At 38.3% G+C, this 19556-nt stretch overlaps 2 protein-coding genes, 1 long non-coding RNA gene and 1 pseudogene across 3 annotated transcripts; 1 reads left to right on the plus strand and 3 right to left on the minus strand.

The window, feature by feature from the left end:
• Positions 1-3614: 3614 nt before the first annotated feature.
• LOC139785467 (uncharacterized) lies at positions 3615-4841 on the plus strand. Its single transcript, XM_071724625.1, has 3 exons — positions 3615-4024; positions 4191-4565; positions 4665-4841. Exons 1-3 carry the CDS (start codon positions 3998-4000, stop codon positions 4839-4841), a joined length of 579 nt encoding a protein of 192 aa, XP_071580726.1. The 5' UTR covers positions 3615-3997.
• Positions 4842-5962: 1121 nt separating this feature from the next.
• Positions 5963-9707, minus strand: LOC139785468 (uncharacterized; annotated as a pseudogene).
• Positions 9708-11728: 2021 nt separating this feature from the next.
• Positions 11729-13523, minus strand: LOC139785466 (putative nuclease HARBI1). The gene is made up of 4 exons (XM_071724624.1): positions 13224-13523; positions 12834-13130; positions 12529-12737; positions 11729-12231 (listed from the first exon to the last, which is right to left on the minus strand). The coding sequence occupies exons 1-4, from the start codon at positions 13521-13523 to the stop codon at positions 11937-11939; spliced, it is 1101 nt and encodes a 366-aa protein (XP_071580725.1). The 3' UTR covers positions 11729-11936.
• Positions 13524-13986: 463 nt separating this feature from the next.
• LOC139785464 (uncharacterized) lies at positions 13987-14498 on the minus strand. Its single transcript, XR_011721952.1, has 3 exons — positions 14422-14498; positions 14221-14342; positions 13987-14141 (listed from the first exon to the last, which is right to left on the minus strand). It is a non-coding gene; the product is annotated as an uncharacterized lncRNA (long non-coding RNA).
• Positions 14499-19556: the final 5058 nt, after the last annotated feature.

The following is a 19556-nucleotide window of genomic DNA, read 5'->3' on the forward strand; positions in this document are numbered from 1 at the left end:
ATATAGATATTATAAGATTACCCGCAACGCATAATTACACAAGCACTTCCAATATCTTATACGCTAAATATATTCCTCGTTTGTAATACTCAACGCATTTGTGCACGTTACAGATGTTATGAATTAATTTGTCTACATTAATAGGAGTTGAGACTATGACTCATGACACGATAGAGACTATTGTTACAAAATAAATTATTATAAAGTAGTTCCCTGCATATAAAGGTGCCATTTCACGTTGACGCTCGACGCTCATTTTCAGCGAGCAAAAATTTTCAAATATAATATATTTTATTTATATATATATATAAATTTACTTATATAATATAAATAAGTAAAAAATATTATTTCTAGGGTCACGTGGTTTCGCTTTGACGCTAGCGTCAAGAAATAAAGCTGAATTTATTCAACATCCAGCGTTGACGCTGAATCGTCGTTGATCGTCTCAGTACAATCAAAAATAGGCTTCGAAGTACGTAAAATATTAATTATTTTCAAGTAATATCTTCAAGTAATAATATTTTACGAATATATATATAAATAAAAAATATTATTTCTAAAAATTTTTGCTCACTGAAGATGAGCGTCGAGCCGATCGAGCGTCAACGTGAAAAGGCACCTTAAGACCCAATTTCACAAACATTGGTTAAATCTTTGTCTCTTTCTAACGTCCCCCTTAGAAAGAGACGAAGAGTGAATTAACCTAAAATTAAAAGTTAACCAATGTTTGTGAAAAAAAAGTAAACATTTTGTTATATATAATAATAATTTAATATGTATATAACATACCTCGAGGCACACAAACACAGAATTGCGTATGAATCCACGCGGCGGTGCCCGAATCAAGAAATCCTATTAAACACATAAATCTATAAGCTAAAAGAAACAGCAAATACTTTACTTGTAAATTATCGTTAATACTTACCAAATTACTGTATACGTTTACTTCCCTTTTTTTTATTATATATTTCTTTATCAAGAAACACGGTTATCGCTTCACTGACATGAAGTCTCTATCTATGTAAATCTATACCACCATAAACCAAATAAATCATGATATTACCATAAACAACCCTGGTGGAAATAATTTTACAAATTTTCACGCAAAAATTATGCGAAAACTACAATTTCTTATAATATAATTACAACTTTTCACGCTATTTTCACGTAATTTTTACGTCAAAAGTACGCGATTTGAGCCATGTTTGTAATTTTTCATAAATTTACGTAGAAATTTTTATGAATAACTACAACTTTTTGAATATACTACAAAATAAAATATAAAATTTACTTAAATTCTCTCGTTGAACATTATTTTATTGCTGAAAATCTTGATTACGTGCAAGCTTAATTAAATAAATTTATATTGTACTTAGAAAATTTGCTTACCACCGCTGGATTTGAACCTGAAACCCCTGGCTCTTGAGTTAGTCACCTTCCGCACTGTGCTACAACATTGATTGATGAAGACGTTTCGTATTGTCTATATATGTTACACTTATTGTTAGCAGATGTACGGAAGGTGTCAGCTCTTAATAGGGTCGGCTCATTATATATATATATATATTTCTTACAAAATTGATGTCGGTCATCTATTCGATATCGAATCGATGACTTATCGACATCGAATTTGACATTGAAAATCAGCCGATTTTAATCAAATTGTTTTGGCATTAAGTTGCTTCTTTCTAAGTTACTTGTGTTCAAAACTCTAAAAATTTTGTCTAAAATTAAGAGACTATCACCATATAGTATGCAGATAGTCATCGATTCGATGTCGATCGATATCGAACCGATGACTATGCATACTCTCATATGGTGACAGGCCGATATTCATAGTCGGTTCTTATATTCAAGTCCGTCTTAAGTTGAATCTTAAAATGTCATGAACCAATCGCATAGCCGTATTAAGCCTCTTGCACAATGCCAGGCAACAGGCAATAGGAACAGGAAATAACAAAAAAATCGTTAATTACAACCTAAAAAATTCGAATACTATGATTGGTTGGCAACAGGCAATAGGCACAGAATTTCCAACGTGACGGAAACTCTGTGTCTATTGCCTGTGTCACTGTTTATTCTGTATTTATACATGTATTTATACATGATTTCTGATTTCTATTCCCTGTTCCTATTGCCTGTTGCCTGACATTGTGTAAGGGGCTTTAGCGTCTTAAGACATAACTTAAGACGGTCTTGAAATAAGATCCGACTATGAATACCGGCCATTAGTCTCTTAATTTTAGACAAAATTTTTAGAGTTTTGAACACAGGTAACTTAGAAAGAAGCAACTCTTGATGCCAAAACAATTTGATTGAAATCAGCTGATTTTTTATGTTAATTTCGATGTCAATGAGTTTCCGGTGAATCGACGTTGAATTGACGTCGATTCGACATCAACCTTCTCACTGGATAAACATACTAAATATGCGACATGTTCGACATTTTTACATCAGGCTATGCTGAAATCTACAACTTTCAATAAGATCTGTTTCTATTCCTGCACTGCTAAACTAGTGCACACTGATGCAGTATAAGTTAGAGTGGGACAAGTATACTTTGTTTATATCTTACATTTAATCATAAAAATATTTTTAGAATATTGTAGAAAGTTGTAAATAGTTGTAATTTTTACAATAATTTGCAACTTCTACTAATTACTAAAATTTTTATAAAAAATTTTGTTAGAACGTTGTAGAAAGTTGTAAATAGTTGTGATTTTTACAATAATCTACAACTTCTACAATTTACTACGTTCTCATAAAAAATATTCGCAGAATGTTGTAGATAGTTATAAATAGTTATGATTTTTACAATAATCTACAACTTCTACGATTTACTACGTCTCATAAAAATGTTCGTAAAAAAGTTGTTACAATTTTCTATTACTTTTTACAACTTACTACAATTTACTACAATTCACCATGAATTTCTACAATTTTCACAAATTTGTAGAAATTTGTGATTTGTTGTAGAAGATTGTAATTTTTCATAGAAATACGTAAATTGTTGTAAAATTATTTCCACCAGGGAATCCCAATCGATAATTCCATTTCGCGTATCGTCGATAATGTTACCGATCGTATAAGAAAAGAAATTGTGTATAATACATAAACCGTGGATGAGCAGCTAAGTAAAGCGGGAAACAGACTTTTACATAACGCATAATGCGTAAGCATAAGAAAATTGATTGGTCTATTTCTTTATGCACATGTATATGGACCAATCAATTTTCTTACGCTTAAGGTCATCGCACACAAACTTGCATAGGCTGCATAAATATAGCATAAGACCGCTGGACCAATGAGCATCTTATGTAAATCAATAAATATATGGCGACTTTATGCTGAATGCTCATTGGTTTAGCGGTCTTATGTTACGCTTGTGCTAAGCTAAGCTATGCAATTTTGTGTGCGATGGCCTTTACGCATTATGCATTATGCAAAAGTCTGTGCTCCCCGCTTAACAATTAAATATGATTGGTTGGATCCAAAGATAAGAACCAATCACATTCTGTGTGCGTTCGAAAAAGCTATTAGCGCTAAAAGCGCGCTCCCCGAACACAATCTCTATTGTTACTTAGCCGCTGCAATCGCCGCCGTCATTTGTTCAAATTTGTTGACGTCCGGGAACCCGCCCCGGAGATTCGTCTCGAAGTCCGCGTAAAAGTCCGCGTAATCTCCTTTTCTCCCCGACGTTAGTGCACGCGCGCGTACGTACGTACGTACATATACGCGTCCCTGCGTGCGTTTCCTAGTGCGCGACGAGGATCCCAGTCAGCCTGGGCGATCCTGGGTCCTCGCGTTTTGTTTCTCGCGCGGATTCTCGCGCGGATGAGCGTGCGAGCGTTGCCGACGCCGACAGTACGACCTAGTGCGCGACGAAGATCCCAGTCAGCCTGGGCGACCCTCGGTTCTCGCGTTTTGTTTCTCACGCGGACGAGCGTGCGAGTGTTTCACCTTCACGGTTATATTATCCGCGTGGTGGCTACCGACGATGATGCAACCAATGGAGACAATGAATGTAAGTATTATCTTAAAATCTTAAAATCTCGGGTACTCGCAACTCGTCGTATCGCGTAAAAGATCCATGGTGCGATCTCGCTTCGCGTATACTTGGTGCGAGACATTAACAGTGTCTATTGTGTCGAAATATAATAATTTTGTATATAATCCTTTTTATTTTACAGGAGGACGAGGACAGGGAGTTGGCCCTGGCGGCAGATAAGATTCAGCTAGATGTGGCTGCGGCTGCGAAAGCTAAGGATGCTGCGGCTGCGAAAGTTAAGGATGCTGCGGCTGCGAAAGCTAAGGGTGCTGCGGCTGCGACAACTACGGGATCGGGACCTACGGGTACTGCAGCAGCGACAACTACGGGTGCTGCGGCTGCGAAAACTACGGGTGCTGCGGCTGCGACAACTACGGGTGCTGCGGCCATGACAACTACGGGTGTTGCGGCTGCGACAATTCCAGCGGCTGCAACAAGTCTGACGACTTTGCCAGCTTTCACAAGACGGAAGTATATAAATATAAATAATATATATTTACAACTTGTGTCCGCTCGCGTAAATATACACACAGCGCGATCTCGCGCTGCGCGTGTACTTCGCGCGAGACACGGTAGTGTCTCATCATAATCATTAAATAATTTCTCTTCGTTACAGCAAGGAGATGGCAAAAATCCAAAAAATCTCGCGGCCCATACCGCGGTGGACGTGGCCGCGGCCGCGGATTCTACGGCGATGGACGTGGCAGCATCAACAAACATCGCGGTGGACGTGGTGAACGTGGTGGACGAGGACGTGGTAGCACAATCTATCAAACGTTTTATTTATAGATAATTTTATCAAGAGATAAAATGTTTGATACACACACACACACACACACACACACACACACACACACACACACACACACACACACACACACACACACACACACACACACACACACACACACACACACACACACACACACACACACACACACACACACACACACACACACACACACACACACACACACACACACACACACACACACACACACACACACACACACACACACACACACACACACACACACACACACACACACACACACACACACACACACACACACACACACACACACACACACACACACACACACACACACACACACACACACACACACACACACACACACACACACAACGTGTGCTGCAACGTTTAATATTACGTTTAATATTATTATTACTACTACTTTTTTTTCTACGATGACGTTGATTGGTATATATACGAAAACGAACGCGTTTAATGCATAGATATCTACGCGTACAAGAAATTAATTTTAAGTATTTTTTAAGAATATAAGTAAGTTAGCGAGCAAACAAAGTAAGATAAAACGGTAAAAAGTACAAAATTAGAATTAAGATTTTTAGTTAACCTTCTAGCGGTTAGGATAAATAACACTGATACAAACGCGATCTCAATACATAAACACTACTCAGTTCTGCTGTTGCACGCTTAAATTATATCAACTATGTTGTGTATATACCACATTTATAAATTCATCAACTTAATCAATTTTTTTTTATGTAACGAGTCAATTTTTCTATTTGTATTTTTTTATTGACTTTAAAACAGTTATATTATATTCAATAACAAGAATAGAATAGTCATGTATCATATTTGTTCTGTGTTTGGTAACCATGTATCTCAAACTCATATCTGTATCACTAACCCCATACATTATATATACGTTTTATTAAACTATATTTAAATAATTCCTTTGTATTTACATAATGACTATGAAGCTTCTCTCCCTGACTTTCCATATAAATAAATCGTCTCATCTGCATTTTACGTTATTTATTTTATGTATTTGATATAAAAAATTATCTACGTATATTAAAAAAATTAATATAACATATTTCTGTTAAAAAGATGAAATCTTGAAACTACTACAAGGCAAGACTTAATGATGCAATAAGAATAAAATGTTTAATCCTGTTATAAAATATTTATGTATCAATACCTATTTTGATACCGATTGGTCGCATTAAATAGATTTGTTTCAAAAAATTGTCTACTTATTTTTCATATTAAATTATGCAATCTATATATAATAAAACTGTCTATAATACAACGCTTCAATACTTTATTCCTTCTTTTAAGGGTGTGTAAGAGTATTTGCATCGCTGACATAATGAATTCGCAAATATTTTAATATTCACGAATACACAATCATTAATAAACTCTAAAAATTGATATTTAATGATGAATCGCATTCGGAAAGCTGGTCATTTAGGTAAAGTTTACAAAGCAATAAGTTTAGATTGACAAGAGGCCCATCTTTCCTGAAGTTTCCGGCGGTCCTCCATATGGTGTTCTGACAAATTTCGCATTATATGGCCTGTCTTCAGCTTTCTGGGATCTAAATTAGCTCCTAACGTTTGAACACCTTTTGCAAGTTTTGAGAACGGCAACAATATATCTTTGGCTGTAGATGCTACTGGACTAGTAACGCTCGTGATATTTTCCTTTATGGATTTTAAGGCAGATTCGCTCTGGGACGACGTAATGCTCAACGTCAAATCCTGTTCGGAGGCTGATCTTTTCTTGTCATTTAATCTACCATCCGTTTGAAGAGTAGTGCTCTTAATACCGGCTGATAACGCTTTATTATCAACGTCCCCTGTCGAATGACTGATATTCTTAGAAAGCGTTAAGCTTGACATTCGAATGGTTCGATCTCTTTCCTCGCCTATGTTGCCCGCTACATCGTACACCGTTATCTCCGGCGTAGTCGCCGTAGTCTTTTGTGGCGAAGCGCTGATAGTGCTGATGCCGGATCCAGTTTGCGGAATCAGATGCAATGCGTCAATGGCCACATCAGGTTTTGAATTTAAATTCATGTCGTTAAATATATCATTAGACTCGTGAAAATGTCAACAAATTGATAGACAGGCGATACGAGTCAGGCGCAGTACGTGGTGCGCAAGTAAAGAAATTAATAATTACAGAAGTAACGAATTACAATGTATATATATTATATATATATATATATACATATATTCCAACTTAATAAACTGCGCGCCGATTATTTGTCGGACTTGAAACACAGCTATCGTTGGAAAATTAATACCCTTCCCTCCCCGGACGATTTAATTATTTAAAAAACTGTAAAGAAATTATTGCGAAAAATATTACCTCAGCCAGGATTCGAACCTGGAACCTCCCTCATTCCGTGAAGGGCGTCGTACCAATTCGACTACCGAGGCATGTGGTAATATTTATCGCAATAACCGGCTAATAAGTTTAACAAACGCATGTTTCAGCCTGCGTAAATTCAAATATATCATTAGACTCGTGAAAATGTCAACAAATTGATAGACAGGCGATACGAGTCAGGCGCGGTACGTGGTGCGCAAGTAAAGAAATTAATAGTTACAGAAGTAACGAATTACAATGTATATATATATATATATATATATATATATATATATATATATATATATATACATATATTCCAACTTAATAAGGTTCCAGGTTCGAATCCTGGCTGAGGTAATATTTTTCGCAATAATTTCTTTACAGTTTTTTAAATAATTAAATCGTCCGGGGAGGGAAGGGTATTAATTTTCCAACGATAGCTGTGTTTCAAGTCCGACAAATAATCGGCGCGCAGTTTATTAAGTTGGAATATATGTATATATATATATATATATACATTGTAATTCGTTACTTCTGTAACTATTAATTTCTTTACTTGCGCACCACGTACCGCGCCTGACTCGTATCGCCTGTCTATCAATTTGTTGTCATGTCGTTATGTTTCATCTTGAATAATTTCTCGTTCACGTTGGTCTCACAAACACTACCGTCCACGACGTTAGTATTTTTCACACCCATGATAATACCAATCAATGGTGTATAAGCTTCCATTAAATGCTTGTCGTGACTGAAATTCGCTGGCTTCTCGACGGGTACGTGTGTCATTTCAATATCCTCGTTACTGCTGCTGCTGTTGCTATTACTCTTGTCTTCTGCATTACCTGAGATATTTCTGTTGCCGACAGTAAAGATCGGCTTTGTTATGTTCTCCGTCTGTCTGTTACTTACACTCTTCGCTAAATCAATTGGCTTCTTTGCGCCGAAACTCAGTTTATTCAATTTGCTGAATTGCTCCGACATATTGCTTAAAGCTTTTGTACCTAGGAGTATGCCATTTATAAATATTTTATTCATGTATATGTGTATATATAAATAGTAGAGGTAATAACAACAAACCTGCTGTCTTTAAAGCAAGCAATTGAGTCTCAGATACGTTTCTTGTTAGTTCTGGAAGTGATGAAATATCCAACAATCCGGTGGAGCCTTTAACATTCACTAATTTACTCTTTCTTTTATCTAACATAACATTCATGGCTATGGGAACCTTTGGCAAGTTTGCTATCTCCATGGCTACTGAAATGGCTTCACAGATTGCCTTTAAAGATTCTGTAATTTCAAGAATTTTGGGTGTAAGATTTGTTCAGAATTGTTACGATATAGATATAAATAAAGATGTTTTCTCACCTATGCTTTTCTCCTCAGTTTTAATCACAACCGCCATGTTATTAAAAAACCTTGAATTCGTATTACGAAACATGTAAAAGTAACCGTACTCGCCGTTTACTTTAATAATTGATTCTAATACAGTGATAATGTTTATTCTTCATGAAAAATGAGACCATATTTTCAGGTTGACCGAATTCAATTAACACGATATCATCCAGTAAGACTCTTTGGTAGTGTGTAACTTTATCGATTTGATCGTCGTAGTCGGAAATATAATAGCTATCTCGGGTCAATATCAAAATAGTATCCATTTCCGTCTCCGTTGGATCGCCAGTACTGAAAAATAAGAAATTTAATTGAGAAACAAATTCATAAACAGACGCAACATAAATGTATTATGAGAAACATTACAATTTAAATTATTCATACGTACACAGGATCGGCATCGATAACTCCCCAATTGCCTAGAATAATTTCCGGATCAGGTATCAGTAATTTTTTGCAGTCTTCAATCAGCAATTTCACGTGAATCGCAGTCGCTGCGTTGTCTTCCTCGTCCGTGCGTTCTAGGAATAATGTTGAATTCACTATGTTGAAAATTCAAGAATGATTCAGAAGCAGAGTAGCATTGAAAAAATATTCTATTCAAAGTGTATAATAAATCGTATTATATAAAAGAAATTGAATATTTATGAGAAATCGGCTTATCTTATATCTAATTTATTGGCTAATAGCATTTACAAAAATGTGATTGACTTATGAATCAAATTAAAATATTAAAATAATAAAGGAAGAACATAAGATCAAAATTAAAAGAAGAATATAAGATTGAAATTAAACATGCATAAGGATTTTAATATCGCCCCAATAAGAGAGTCCCAGATCATCGATATTTATATATCCATGTTATCCACAATGCGATAAATTTAGTTTTACGAAAAATTCTCTATATACATACGTCACATATCTTATTTTCGCGTGAAAATTATTAAACTTTTTTACGAAATAACGTCGCATGGTTGGAGTTTCGAAAAATTAGTCACTAGATCTTGCACTTCGTTAAGTCTGTTATCCTCAGTTGCAGCTGTACACTTGAACAACGTTCTTACAGCCAGATATGCTATTCCAATGTGCGACCAAAGGCCCATTTGATTGCCAAGACATTCCCAACGATGGCAAGACGAGCGTGCTTCATCCCAACAATCAATATTGCAATACGCGCTGTCGACACACTCTGTACATCTGTGGCAAAATTTAACATATTTTACACATATATAATACATATATGTATTTTGCGATTTCTCAAAGCACAAGAAATATAGAAACTTATGGTACAGGAGTATCGCTGCATGAGCGACAACAATTGTAACAAATATAAGTTTTAACGTGAGGCAATGGGACAAAAGCGAATGCCTTTTCAACGAATAGAATCTGACCCCTTTTGATATCTCTATTAGCTACCACGTATCTCCCTTTTTCTGGAGCATGTTTCACTTCTATCGCCGCCGATGCGGACCGAAAATTAGGATTTTCGCCATATGCGACTTCGGGCTGTGAGGGAAATTCCGTAGTATCTGTATAATATTGTCCGCATTATCTTCCATGCATGATATTCTCGATGTTATGTCTTTCATTTGTCTCCGTAAACGCTCTAAAAATTTCAATAATTCTTGAGATTATATGAGAAATACGAGAAATACGTCTACAAATGAACAATTTTTTCCTCCAACTTAAATATACAGTGAATACTTACCTTTCTTTTCATTCGGCATATTACGCTGATTCAGTATGTTATGCATTTGCAAAACAGTTTCAACAGCTGATCCTCTATTACCGAATTTTAGATAACTCTGAGCTGCACGCAGATGTAGTTTGTAACGTAAATTCTCAGGATAGCCTAATTTGATCGCCAATTTGATATTTGATATCGTTGATGCAAAATCCTTTTTGCGTTATATTATGTACGCGCGGCAGAAACACCTCCTGTGAACAGGCTTCTTGATCTCCTCGGTACTGATCAGCTCTCTGCTGTCATCAATAAATATCAGAAAAAATATTAATCGTCGCGTCGCGCGTCGCGTAAAGAGTCACGGTCGGTCTCGCTCCGCGCGTACTTGACGTGGGACACTATACCGTGTTATAGGTTATAACTGACTGTGACAGGTGACAGCGCGCTAAACGCACTGTCTGCACTGGTCTGCACTCGCGCAGTACACACACGTATACATATGTGCATATCGAAACTGGCGATACTAGCACCGCCCTGGTGTCGAAAAAGTGAAAGTGACGCGACTCCAGCCAATGAAATGATGGCATGGCATGAGAGACGGTCGACGTAGACGACGACGACGTATCTTAAAAATAAATTTTCACATTTGGACTTTGCGTCGCAATATCTCCGCTCGTAGGGCACGTAGCGGAAATATTATAAGAGAAACCCCCCCCCTAATTCGACCCCAAGCTATCGATTAAGCCTACTTAGAACTTGATCCGTTCACTTATTATCGAGATCTCAACATCTCGAGTACTCGCAACTCGTCGCGTCGCGTAAAAGAGTCACGGTCGGTCTCGCTCCGCGTGTACTTGGCGCGAGACACTACCGTGTCTCTTGATAACATTTTGTGATAAAAGATTAAAAATAAGATTGTGATAAAAGATAATAAACATATTAAGTTTATGGCAAAGATGTTATTAAAAAAAAAACTTTAAAATTATGTTACTTTATTAAGTTACTTAAGTCACTGGTATGTGCCTTACATACATTACATATATTATGTTTGAAAAAAATAAATCAATGTTCTTCAATCCATTGTGTGTAATAACTTTCATTATAAGCTTCTTATCCTAATTATTATAAAATGCGTACGTTATCTTCATTAATCACACTCAAGAGGTTATAATTATTACTTACATAATAAACGTACGTCATCTTCATTAATCACACTTAAAAGGTTATAATTATTACTAACATACTAAAACGTTATAATTATTACTTACATAATAAAATGTTTTAATGAAGCATGTGTAATTAAAAGGTTTTAATTCTAAGTATTAATAGTCACGTTACTTGTATAATAAATATATTTCAGATAAACGAGACGTTTTTGAAGTAATATCTACTGACCAAAGTGTAGAATTATTGGAATCTGATAATGAAGGGGTTACATAAACGCACACAGAAAATATATTTTTCAAGGTAGTATTTATTAATGTTGTATATTTATATGTTAACAAATTTTTTTAAATGTATATAAATAAATGCTAGATATGTATATATAAAAGCATGTATTGTGTTTATGCTTTACAGATCCATGTATTTCTACAGAGAAAGATGATACGTTAATGATTGCAGTGGAGAGGAACAAGAAAAAGATGTACGAAAAGAAGAATTGTCTATCTGAACAGTCGTTCGATAAGAGCATCTCGTGCGAGAAAACCATCTCCAGGTTGCCAGTGAGGCTCGGCCACCGGGACTTCATTATTGAGATTTTCTACTTCTTCATCATCTTCTTCCAACTTATCATTTAAAATTAATGAAAGGTTGTGAAGAACAGCACATGCCACAACGATTGATGTGGACGTTAACAATTTCGTGCCAAGTCCTTTTGACAGACACGGAAATCTACGTTTCCATATGCCAAACGTCCTCTCAACAATTCTCCTTGTTCTTCCATGAATTGTATTATAACTGAAATTAATATATGTCATTAATAAACATAATACAATTAAACAACACACACACACACACACACACACACACACACACACACACACACACACACACACACACACACACACACACACACACACACACACACACACACACACACATATAAAATAATAATAAAAATTATATCCGAACAGTCGATCAATAAAAGCATTTCGTATGAAGAACCCGTTTCTAGGTTGTCAGTGAGGTTCGGCTACCGGGACTTCATTTTCTACTTTTTCATTATCTTATATATAAAATACACATATATCGAACCTCATTTCTTCATCTGTTCTAGGATTACCAATCGGTGTAAGTAAAAAAGGCAATGCGGGATAACCAGCATCTCCTACAAGGATTCCATCTAGTTCGCCTTGCCTATATCGCATATATATGCGAGAATTTTGGAAGATTCGGCTGTCGTGCTCACTACCTGGCCATTCAGGAACAATATCTAGAATTTCTGTGCGTGGCCCAACAATAATCTGTAAAGAGAACAAGTGAAATGAGAATTAAGAGATAGTTTTTGCTTTGTATATCCTTTTGTATGGAATAATTTAAGAAAATATATGTGTATGTACCTGAACATTTAAAGAAAAGTATCCTTTTCTATTTCTAAAAATTTCGTCAACATTTTGAAATCTTGTGTGGACTAGACGAATATGTGTGCAATCTATTGCGCCATCGATACTAGGAAGGCCTATGCCTCCATGACCACGTCCAAGTTCTCTAAATAATCTTTTATTCTCAGAACGTGATTCTTCTGACGATGGTATTTTTATGTATCGGTTAATGTAGCTCGCTAATAAAATGGACACTCTAAACACAATTCGTGAAATTTTTGGTTGTGATATTGTTATTATATCCCCTAAAACAAGCTGAGAAAATACATATTTATTAAATATTTTGTTAATTTATTGTTATATATATATATATATATATATATATATATATGTATATAATGTACACACCTGAAAACTTGCTGTTGAATAAAATCGTAAACATATTAATAACTGTAAAATAGGCGATATTGGCAAGCCTTGATTATTTATTTTGGCAAGTCCTTCTTCTACTAAAGGCAAAATGCCAAACATTACTGAATTTTTGGAAAATCGAAATCTTCTTTTAAATTCCCATTCACTGTACACTTCAAACGGATTTGGATAATCACGAAAATATCGCTTTGGAGCACGCATCGGCAAGTCCTCTACTTCTCCCTCATCACTCGAAAAATTTAACATTTCCACATTTCTCAGATTTTCCAAATCCATTTTCAAAATAACAGAAGATTTCTGAAAAAATAAAATGTTTTATAAAGCACACAATATCAGTCTGTTACAAAAATCGTACGACCGGAGGTACTTACGTGTAAAGAAACGTCGACGAATTTCGAAGACTGCAATGCCTACAGGCCAGCACTCGCTACAGCCGCTCCCGAAGCAAGACAAACAGGAAGCGTGGACAGACCGGTACGGGCACACAAGAATTCTGAAAAAATAACAAAATGTTTAATAAGGCATATAATATGGCAATCTGTTACAAAAATCGTTTAACCTGAGATACTTACGTGTATACAAACGACGAAGAATTCGCAAGTTTCCAATGCCTACAGGCCAGCACTCGCTACAGCCGCTCCCGAAGCAAGACAAACAGGAAGCGTAGACAGACCGGTACGGGCACACAAGATTTCTGAAAAAATAACAAAATGTTTAATAAGGCATATAATATGGCAATCTGTTACAAAAATCGTTTAACCTGAGATACTTACGTGTATACAAACGACAAGGATTCGCAAGTTTCTAATGCCTACAGGCCAGCACTCGCTACAGCTGCTCCCGAAGCAAGACAAACAGGAAGCGTGGACAGACCGGTACGGGCACACAAGATTTCTGAAAAAATAAAAAAATGTTTAATAAGGCATATAATATGGCAATCTGTTACAAAAATCGTTTAACCTGAGATACTTACGTGTATACAAACGACGAAGGACTCGCAAGTTTCCAATGCCTACAGGCCAGCACTCGCTACAGCCGCTCCCGAAGCAAGACAAACAGGAAGCGTGGACAGACCGGTACGGGCACACAAGATTTCTGAAAAAATAACAAAATGTTTAATAAGGCATATAATATGGCAATCTGTTACAAAAATCGTTTAACCTGAGATACTTACATGTATAGAAACGTCACATCCGCCTCCGATACAGCACAAAAAGAAACAGGAGGGCGGTCAGAACGGTCACAAGATTTCTGTAAAAATAAAATATTTTGTATTAATGATTACACATGCACTGACCGTATTCTTTTATTAAAATCTAACTACTACGCACAAACTCTTCCGTAACGTATATTACGCAGTAGGCCTATTCTGTAACTCTTAACGACACTTCGTTATCGTTGCAATGTCTTTGCGCAGCTTTTTCACGTAGTAAAACATTATAACGATAACAAATGGTCGTTATGAGTTAAAGAATAAGCCTGCGTTGATTAAAGTTTAAAGTTACATACGTATCTAAGTTTAATATCAATAAACTTAGCATAAAGTAAGCTTGTGCGGTGGCCCAAAGTTATATTTGTTTGAAAATTAATATTACTTACATATCTTAACGCCCTGGATTGCACCGTGCTGGCCTGCGCTGTCCCACGTTTGTATCAATCGAAAGAGTTTAACGGTTAACCTCACTTCAAAACTATCTCACTACTGATTGCACACATAAAAGCAAAAAAGAAAGAACAAGATATAAGCCAGACCAACTCGATATTGTCGTTACAGAATTATATTTAAAAGTACGGCACAAACAATTGTTTGCAAAATTTGAAAGTACATGCGTAAATCTCCCAAAAACGGTTGCTTAAGACGTCCTCGGACACGTCTTGACGAAGATTACCTCATTTAGTAATATGTTTGTGAAATAAGATGGTCTTAAATGACTATGAATTCACACTAAATAAGGTAGCCTTAAGGTCATGCTTAGATGTGTTTATGAATCACATCAAGACATTCCCAAATAAGATCATCTTGAATAAGGTACGCCTTGAGCGTTTGCTTAAATCCCGCCTTATTTTTCAACTATGAATCTAGAGGGCATCTTAAGACGGTACTTAAGGAGATCTTAAATATAAGAACGGACTATGAATACGGCCCTTAGACGTAGAGCCTACTATTATCGCCATCTCCCAAATCAGAGGCCGGTAAATCGAGAACCCTATTACCGACATCCAACGGTCGGTAAATCGAGAACGCTATTATCGACTCCAACGGTCGGTAAATCGAGAACCCTATTACCGACATCCAACGGTCGGTAAATCGAGAACGCTATTATCGACTCCAACGGTCGGTAAATCGAGAACGCTATTATCGACATCCAACGGTCGGTAAATCGAGAACGCTATTACCGACACCCAACGGTCGATAAAATCGGAAACGCTATCATCAATCCCAGACACCCGGTCAATCGTCGACCTCTAGGGATAATCACTCCCCCTACTCCCCTTAAGACCTGGTTGATGACCGGGATTTGCGTATATTCAATGTTCTTCCGAAACAAAACTACTCACGGGATCATTTGCGAGGATTGCCTACTCAATAACCATCAGGACGCGCGACAAGAGTTCGGGGGCATCCTCTGGCATTACGTACAGTACGGTCCGCGAACGGAGTTTACCACGTGTTCCGACTGCAACAAAATCTTAGCTGACTATTGCCCCGCGCTCGAGTGCTACTATTGTACCGAAGTCGAAGAGATATTCGAACGATACATCTTAACAACACGCGAAGAACCCCATAATCAAACTCTCCCCGTGAGAATCCGAATTGGAGCAACCCGCTGGTAACGGGACCCGGATAGCGAATTACCCCGGTCGCGGGTGTCTCCGGGTAGAGCCCCTCGGCTTAACGACCCGACAAAGTGACCTAGCCCCGTTAGAGATTCGAGCACCGCGTCGCGGCCGCGATCCCTCGGGACGTGACACTATACCGCTTTCTTGATCGCCGCTCAGTACTGCCCCGACGTACTTTTGGCTCAATAGACCCAAGTGATCTCGCAACGTTTCTCGACCCTCAGATGTTTGCAACTGCTGTCGAACCGACGTCACGAGTGAGTCATCCGTGGTTTCGAAAACATCCTCGTTTGCGAGTGATTCGAGTATTGTGGGTTGTACGGAAGGCGCAGAGGTTGTCGGTGGTTCATTCAATGAACCTTTCGATCGTTGCAATTTACGCGGTTGTAAAATTTTGGATATTTCGCTCAAATTAGATGGCACATTTATCGATCGTTTCAATGTAACCGGAGTTGAAGCCATTACAGAGTCGTTAAACGAGGCGTTTGGTAGTTTTCGTTTGAGCTTTGGCTCTTTGTCTTCCCACACCGTTTCATTCTCAATCTTTGATACATCAGATTCTTTGCCAGCGGTGTTTTCGGCAATCTGCCTTAGAGGCTCGATGATGGGCTTAAAGTGTCTCTCCAACGCGATATCTTCCTCCATTTTACCAGTTTTTAAGGCGTGATACTTTTTGCGAATCAAATCGCTCGTTTTCGCAATTTGATTTGCTATCCTCTCGCGCTCTCTAATCTCCTCGCCGCTGTCCATGTTGCAATAACATTGTTCAATCGACGCGTCGACAACAACTAACCACGTTTCGGTATCGCAAAGTCGTTAAATCCTTTTCTGTATCGACTATTCAAAATCGCGCTGTCCTTGTCTATCACCATGAATCCATACTTTTGTTGCCAACATGTATGACACAATTTACTGAAATCATCGTAAGACATATCTGTGTTTACGTGATCGTTGTATACGTGTTTCAGATTGGTACCATCCTGTTTAAACAGAATCAATATATTTGCGTTGTCGCGTATAAGATGCTTCGGTATCTTTACATACGTCTGACAAAGATAGAAGGAGTCAACGTCCGCGTGCCGGCCCATTGCAAAGTATTCTCTTATCGTATCCTGCTTGTCGCACGCTACGTCATCAAAGATAAAAATAGAATTCGGGAGCGCCTCGCTCGGTGGAATGACGTCACTATTATTCGAAAACGTAAAGTAGCCAATCTCTTCTATCGGTGTTAGTATATTCTCCAAATATCGATATTTCGGTTGTTGCAACGATTTCGAGTACACATACACGTTCTCGAAACGTACACCGTGCGGACTTTCCAGCAAACTTATCAAGACGTTTGTCTTGCCGCAATTCGACGGACCGCAGATGATACCGCGTATAGAAATCGGTAGCATGTCTCCATGTTTGCGTACCTCTTTCGTTAACTGTATCCTATCGACAAAGTTTGTCACTTTGATCGTCCGCGATTGTCGTACGAACCGCATTTTACCTCCCCTCCACAACAAATAAAAAACAGTATCGAGAAAGCTGGCCTATTTATAGAGGCGCGTAGAGCTGAAATGCTCAGTCTTTAAAATCTTTTTGCTCATGTCGGATAACAGCGATATTTAACCGCCGAGCAGTTGAAGTATATACCAAAGGTCATTCTACTACGACAGTTTTATAATTACATAGATTATTTGTGGGATAAGCTTCCCGAACATATCAAGCCAGATTTGGAGGTTCAGCAATATCGTCGCTGTTTAATACATTATAATTTGCCGTGTCAGCAAACGCACATTGACGGTCCGCCGCCGTTGATAAAAAACTGCGGCGAATGCCACCAAAGATAGGTCGAGGTCTGTTGAATCGCGCGATAAACGCACTTCCGATCGAACTACATATCCCCGGCTATCAATTTTGCGGTCCGGGATTTAGAAACACGATTGGCAAGAGGTGATCGGGGTATTAATCCATTGGACGCAGCGTGTCGCGAGCACGACATAGCCTACTCGCGTAGCAACGATCTCGCAGAACGACACGTGGCAGACAATATACTCGCCGCGAAAGCGCGAAAACGTGTCACCGCGAACGATTCGAGTCGCGGCGTCAATTACAGCCGTCTGGGCGGCCATGAAGGCTAAAACGAAACTCGGTATGGGTTTGAAAACAAAGAAAAAGAAGAAGAACAAGCGAATACTTCCGGTAGCAAAACGCGGCGGTATCCTGCCGATCCTGCCGTTATTAGGAGTTCTCGGTTCGTTAGTCGGCAGAGCGGCGGGAGTCGCAAAGGCCGTGAATGATAACAATGCCGCGCGGCGTCAGCTGGAAGAGATGCAATGTCACAATCGCGCCATGCAAGGTCACGGACTTTATCTCGTTCCGTACAAACGCGGACGGAGAGTCTGGAGAAAAAAAAACGACGAAGAGACGCTAAAAATCCCCAAGGGTGTAACTACCAACGTACAACTGCAACAATTGGCAAAACGTATGCGCATTCCATATTTTAGAGGTATTTTCATGCGCGATTCGTTACCGATCGGCGGTATACGTCGAAACGAAAGCGGTATCGTGAATTTGGATAATACTGAAGGACCGGGTACTCACTGGGTGACGTACGCGAAAAGTGGAGATCGTGCCATATATTTTGACAGTTTTGGCAATCTTCGACCGCCGAGAGAATTGGCGCAGTATCTAAAGAACAATGTAATAGAGTACAATCGCACGCCATATCAGCGATACGATCAGAGCAATTGCGGACAACTGTGTCTGCGTTCTCTACAGTCGGTTGACAATCAATTTAAAGACCGGCGTTACACTGTTTAATCTCAGTATTCATTCAAACATGTCACTGACATTTACGCTCACCGGCAAGAGCAGCATCCTAGCGGTAAGCTACTTTCCCGAAATAGATTTAAGCGATGGCGATTACGAGCTCGGTCTGACAGATTTTGAAACCTATCACATGATACCGAATGTAAATTCGTCGAACAATAAATTCTACTATGACGACGACGACAAGGAGATTACCATTCCCGAAGGATCGTACGAACTGCGTGATATAAACATGTATCTGAAACGCGCTCTTTTATGGGACCAATCCAATAACGTCTCGACAAAGGAAGATGAACCGCACCCATTGATTATTATTCGGGCTAATAACAATACGATGAAGAGCGAGATCAAGTGCGCTTATCGGATAAATTTCACCAAACCGAACAACATTGGATCGCTGCTGGGATTTTCAGCGAATCGCGTGCTGGAGTCGCGACAATGGCACGAATCGGATGTTCCGATAAATATCATCAATGTAAACATCATTCGCATAGAGTGTAACGTGACTGCGGGTGCGTACAGCAACGACATGTAAGTGCACACGATACACGAGTTTTCACCGAGTGTGCCTCCAGGATATAAGATATCGGAAACGCCGGCACAGATCATTTACCTTCCAATTATCGTACGGAGCATTTCGGACTTGACGCT

The sequence above is a fragment of the Temnothorax nylanderi genome, unplaced genomic scaffold (assembly GCF_030848795.1).
Source record: "Temnothorax nylanderi isolate EJ_2023f unplaced genomic scaffold, tnyl_v1.0 TNYL_tig0809_pilon, whole genome shotgun sequence".
NCBI lineage: Eukaryota > Metazoa > Arthropoda > Insecta > Hymenoptera > Formicidae > Temnothorax > Temnothorax nylanderi.

Bases quoted from the DNA above. Each gene is read 5' to 3' on its own strand.
- LOC139785466 (XM_071724624.1), bottom strand. From the start codon at position 13,523: ATGGATTTGGAAAATCTGAGAAATGTGGAAATGTTAAATTTTTCGAGT. The intron at 13,131-13,223 runs GTGTGTACATTA...GTATTTTCTCAG, and splicing joins ATTCAACAGCAAGTTTTCAG to CTTGTTTTAGGGGATATAAT. The intron at 12,738-12,833 runs GTACATACACAT...TTCTCTTTACAG, and splicing joins ACTTTTCTTTAAATGTTCAG to ATTATTGTTGGGCCACGCAC.
- LOC139785467 (XM_071724625.1), top strand. From the start codon at position 3,998: ATGATGCAACCAATGGAGACAATGAAT. The intron at 4,025-4,190 runs GTAAGTATTATC...TTTATTTTACAG, and splicing joins AACCAATGGAGACAATGAAT to GAGGACGAGGACAGGGAGTT. The intron at 4,566-4,664 runs GTAAATATACAC...TCTTCGTTACAG, and splicing joins TACAACTTGTGTCCGCTCGC to CAAGGAGATGGCAAAAATCC.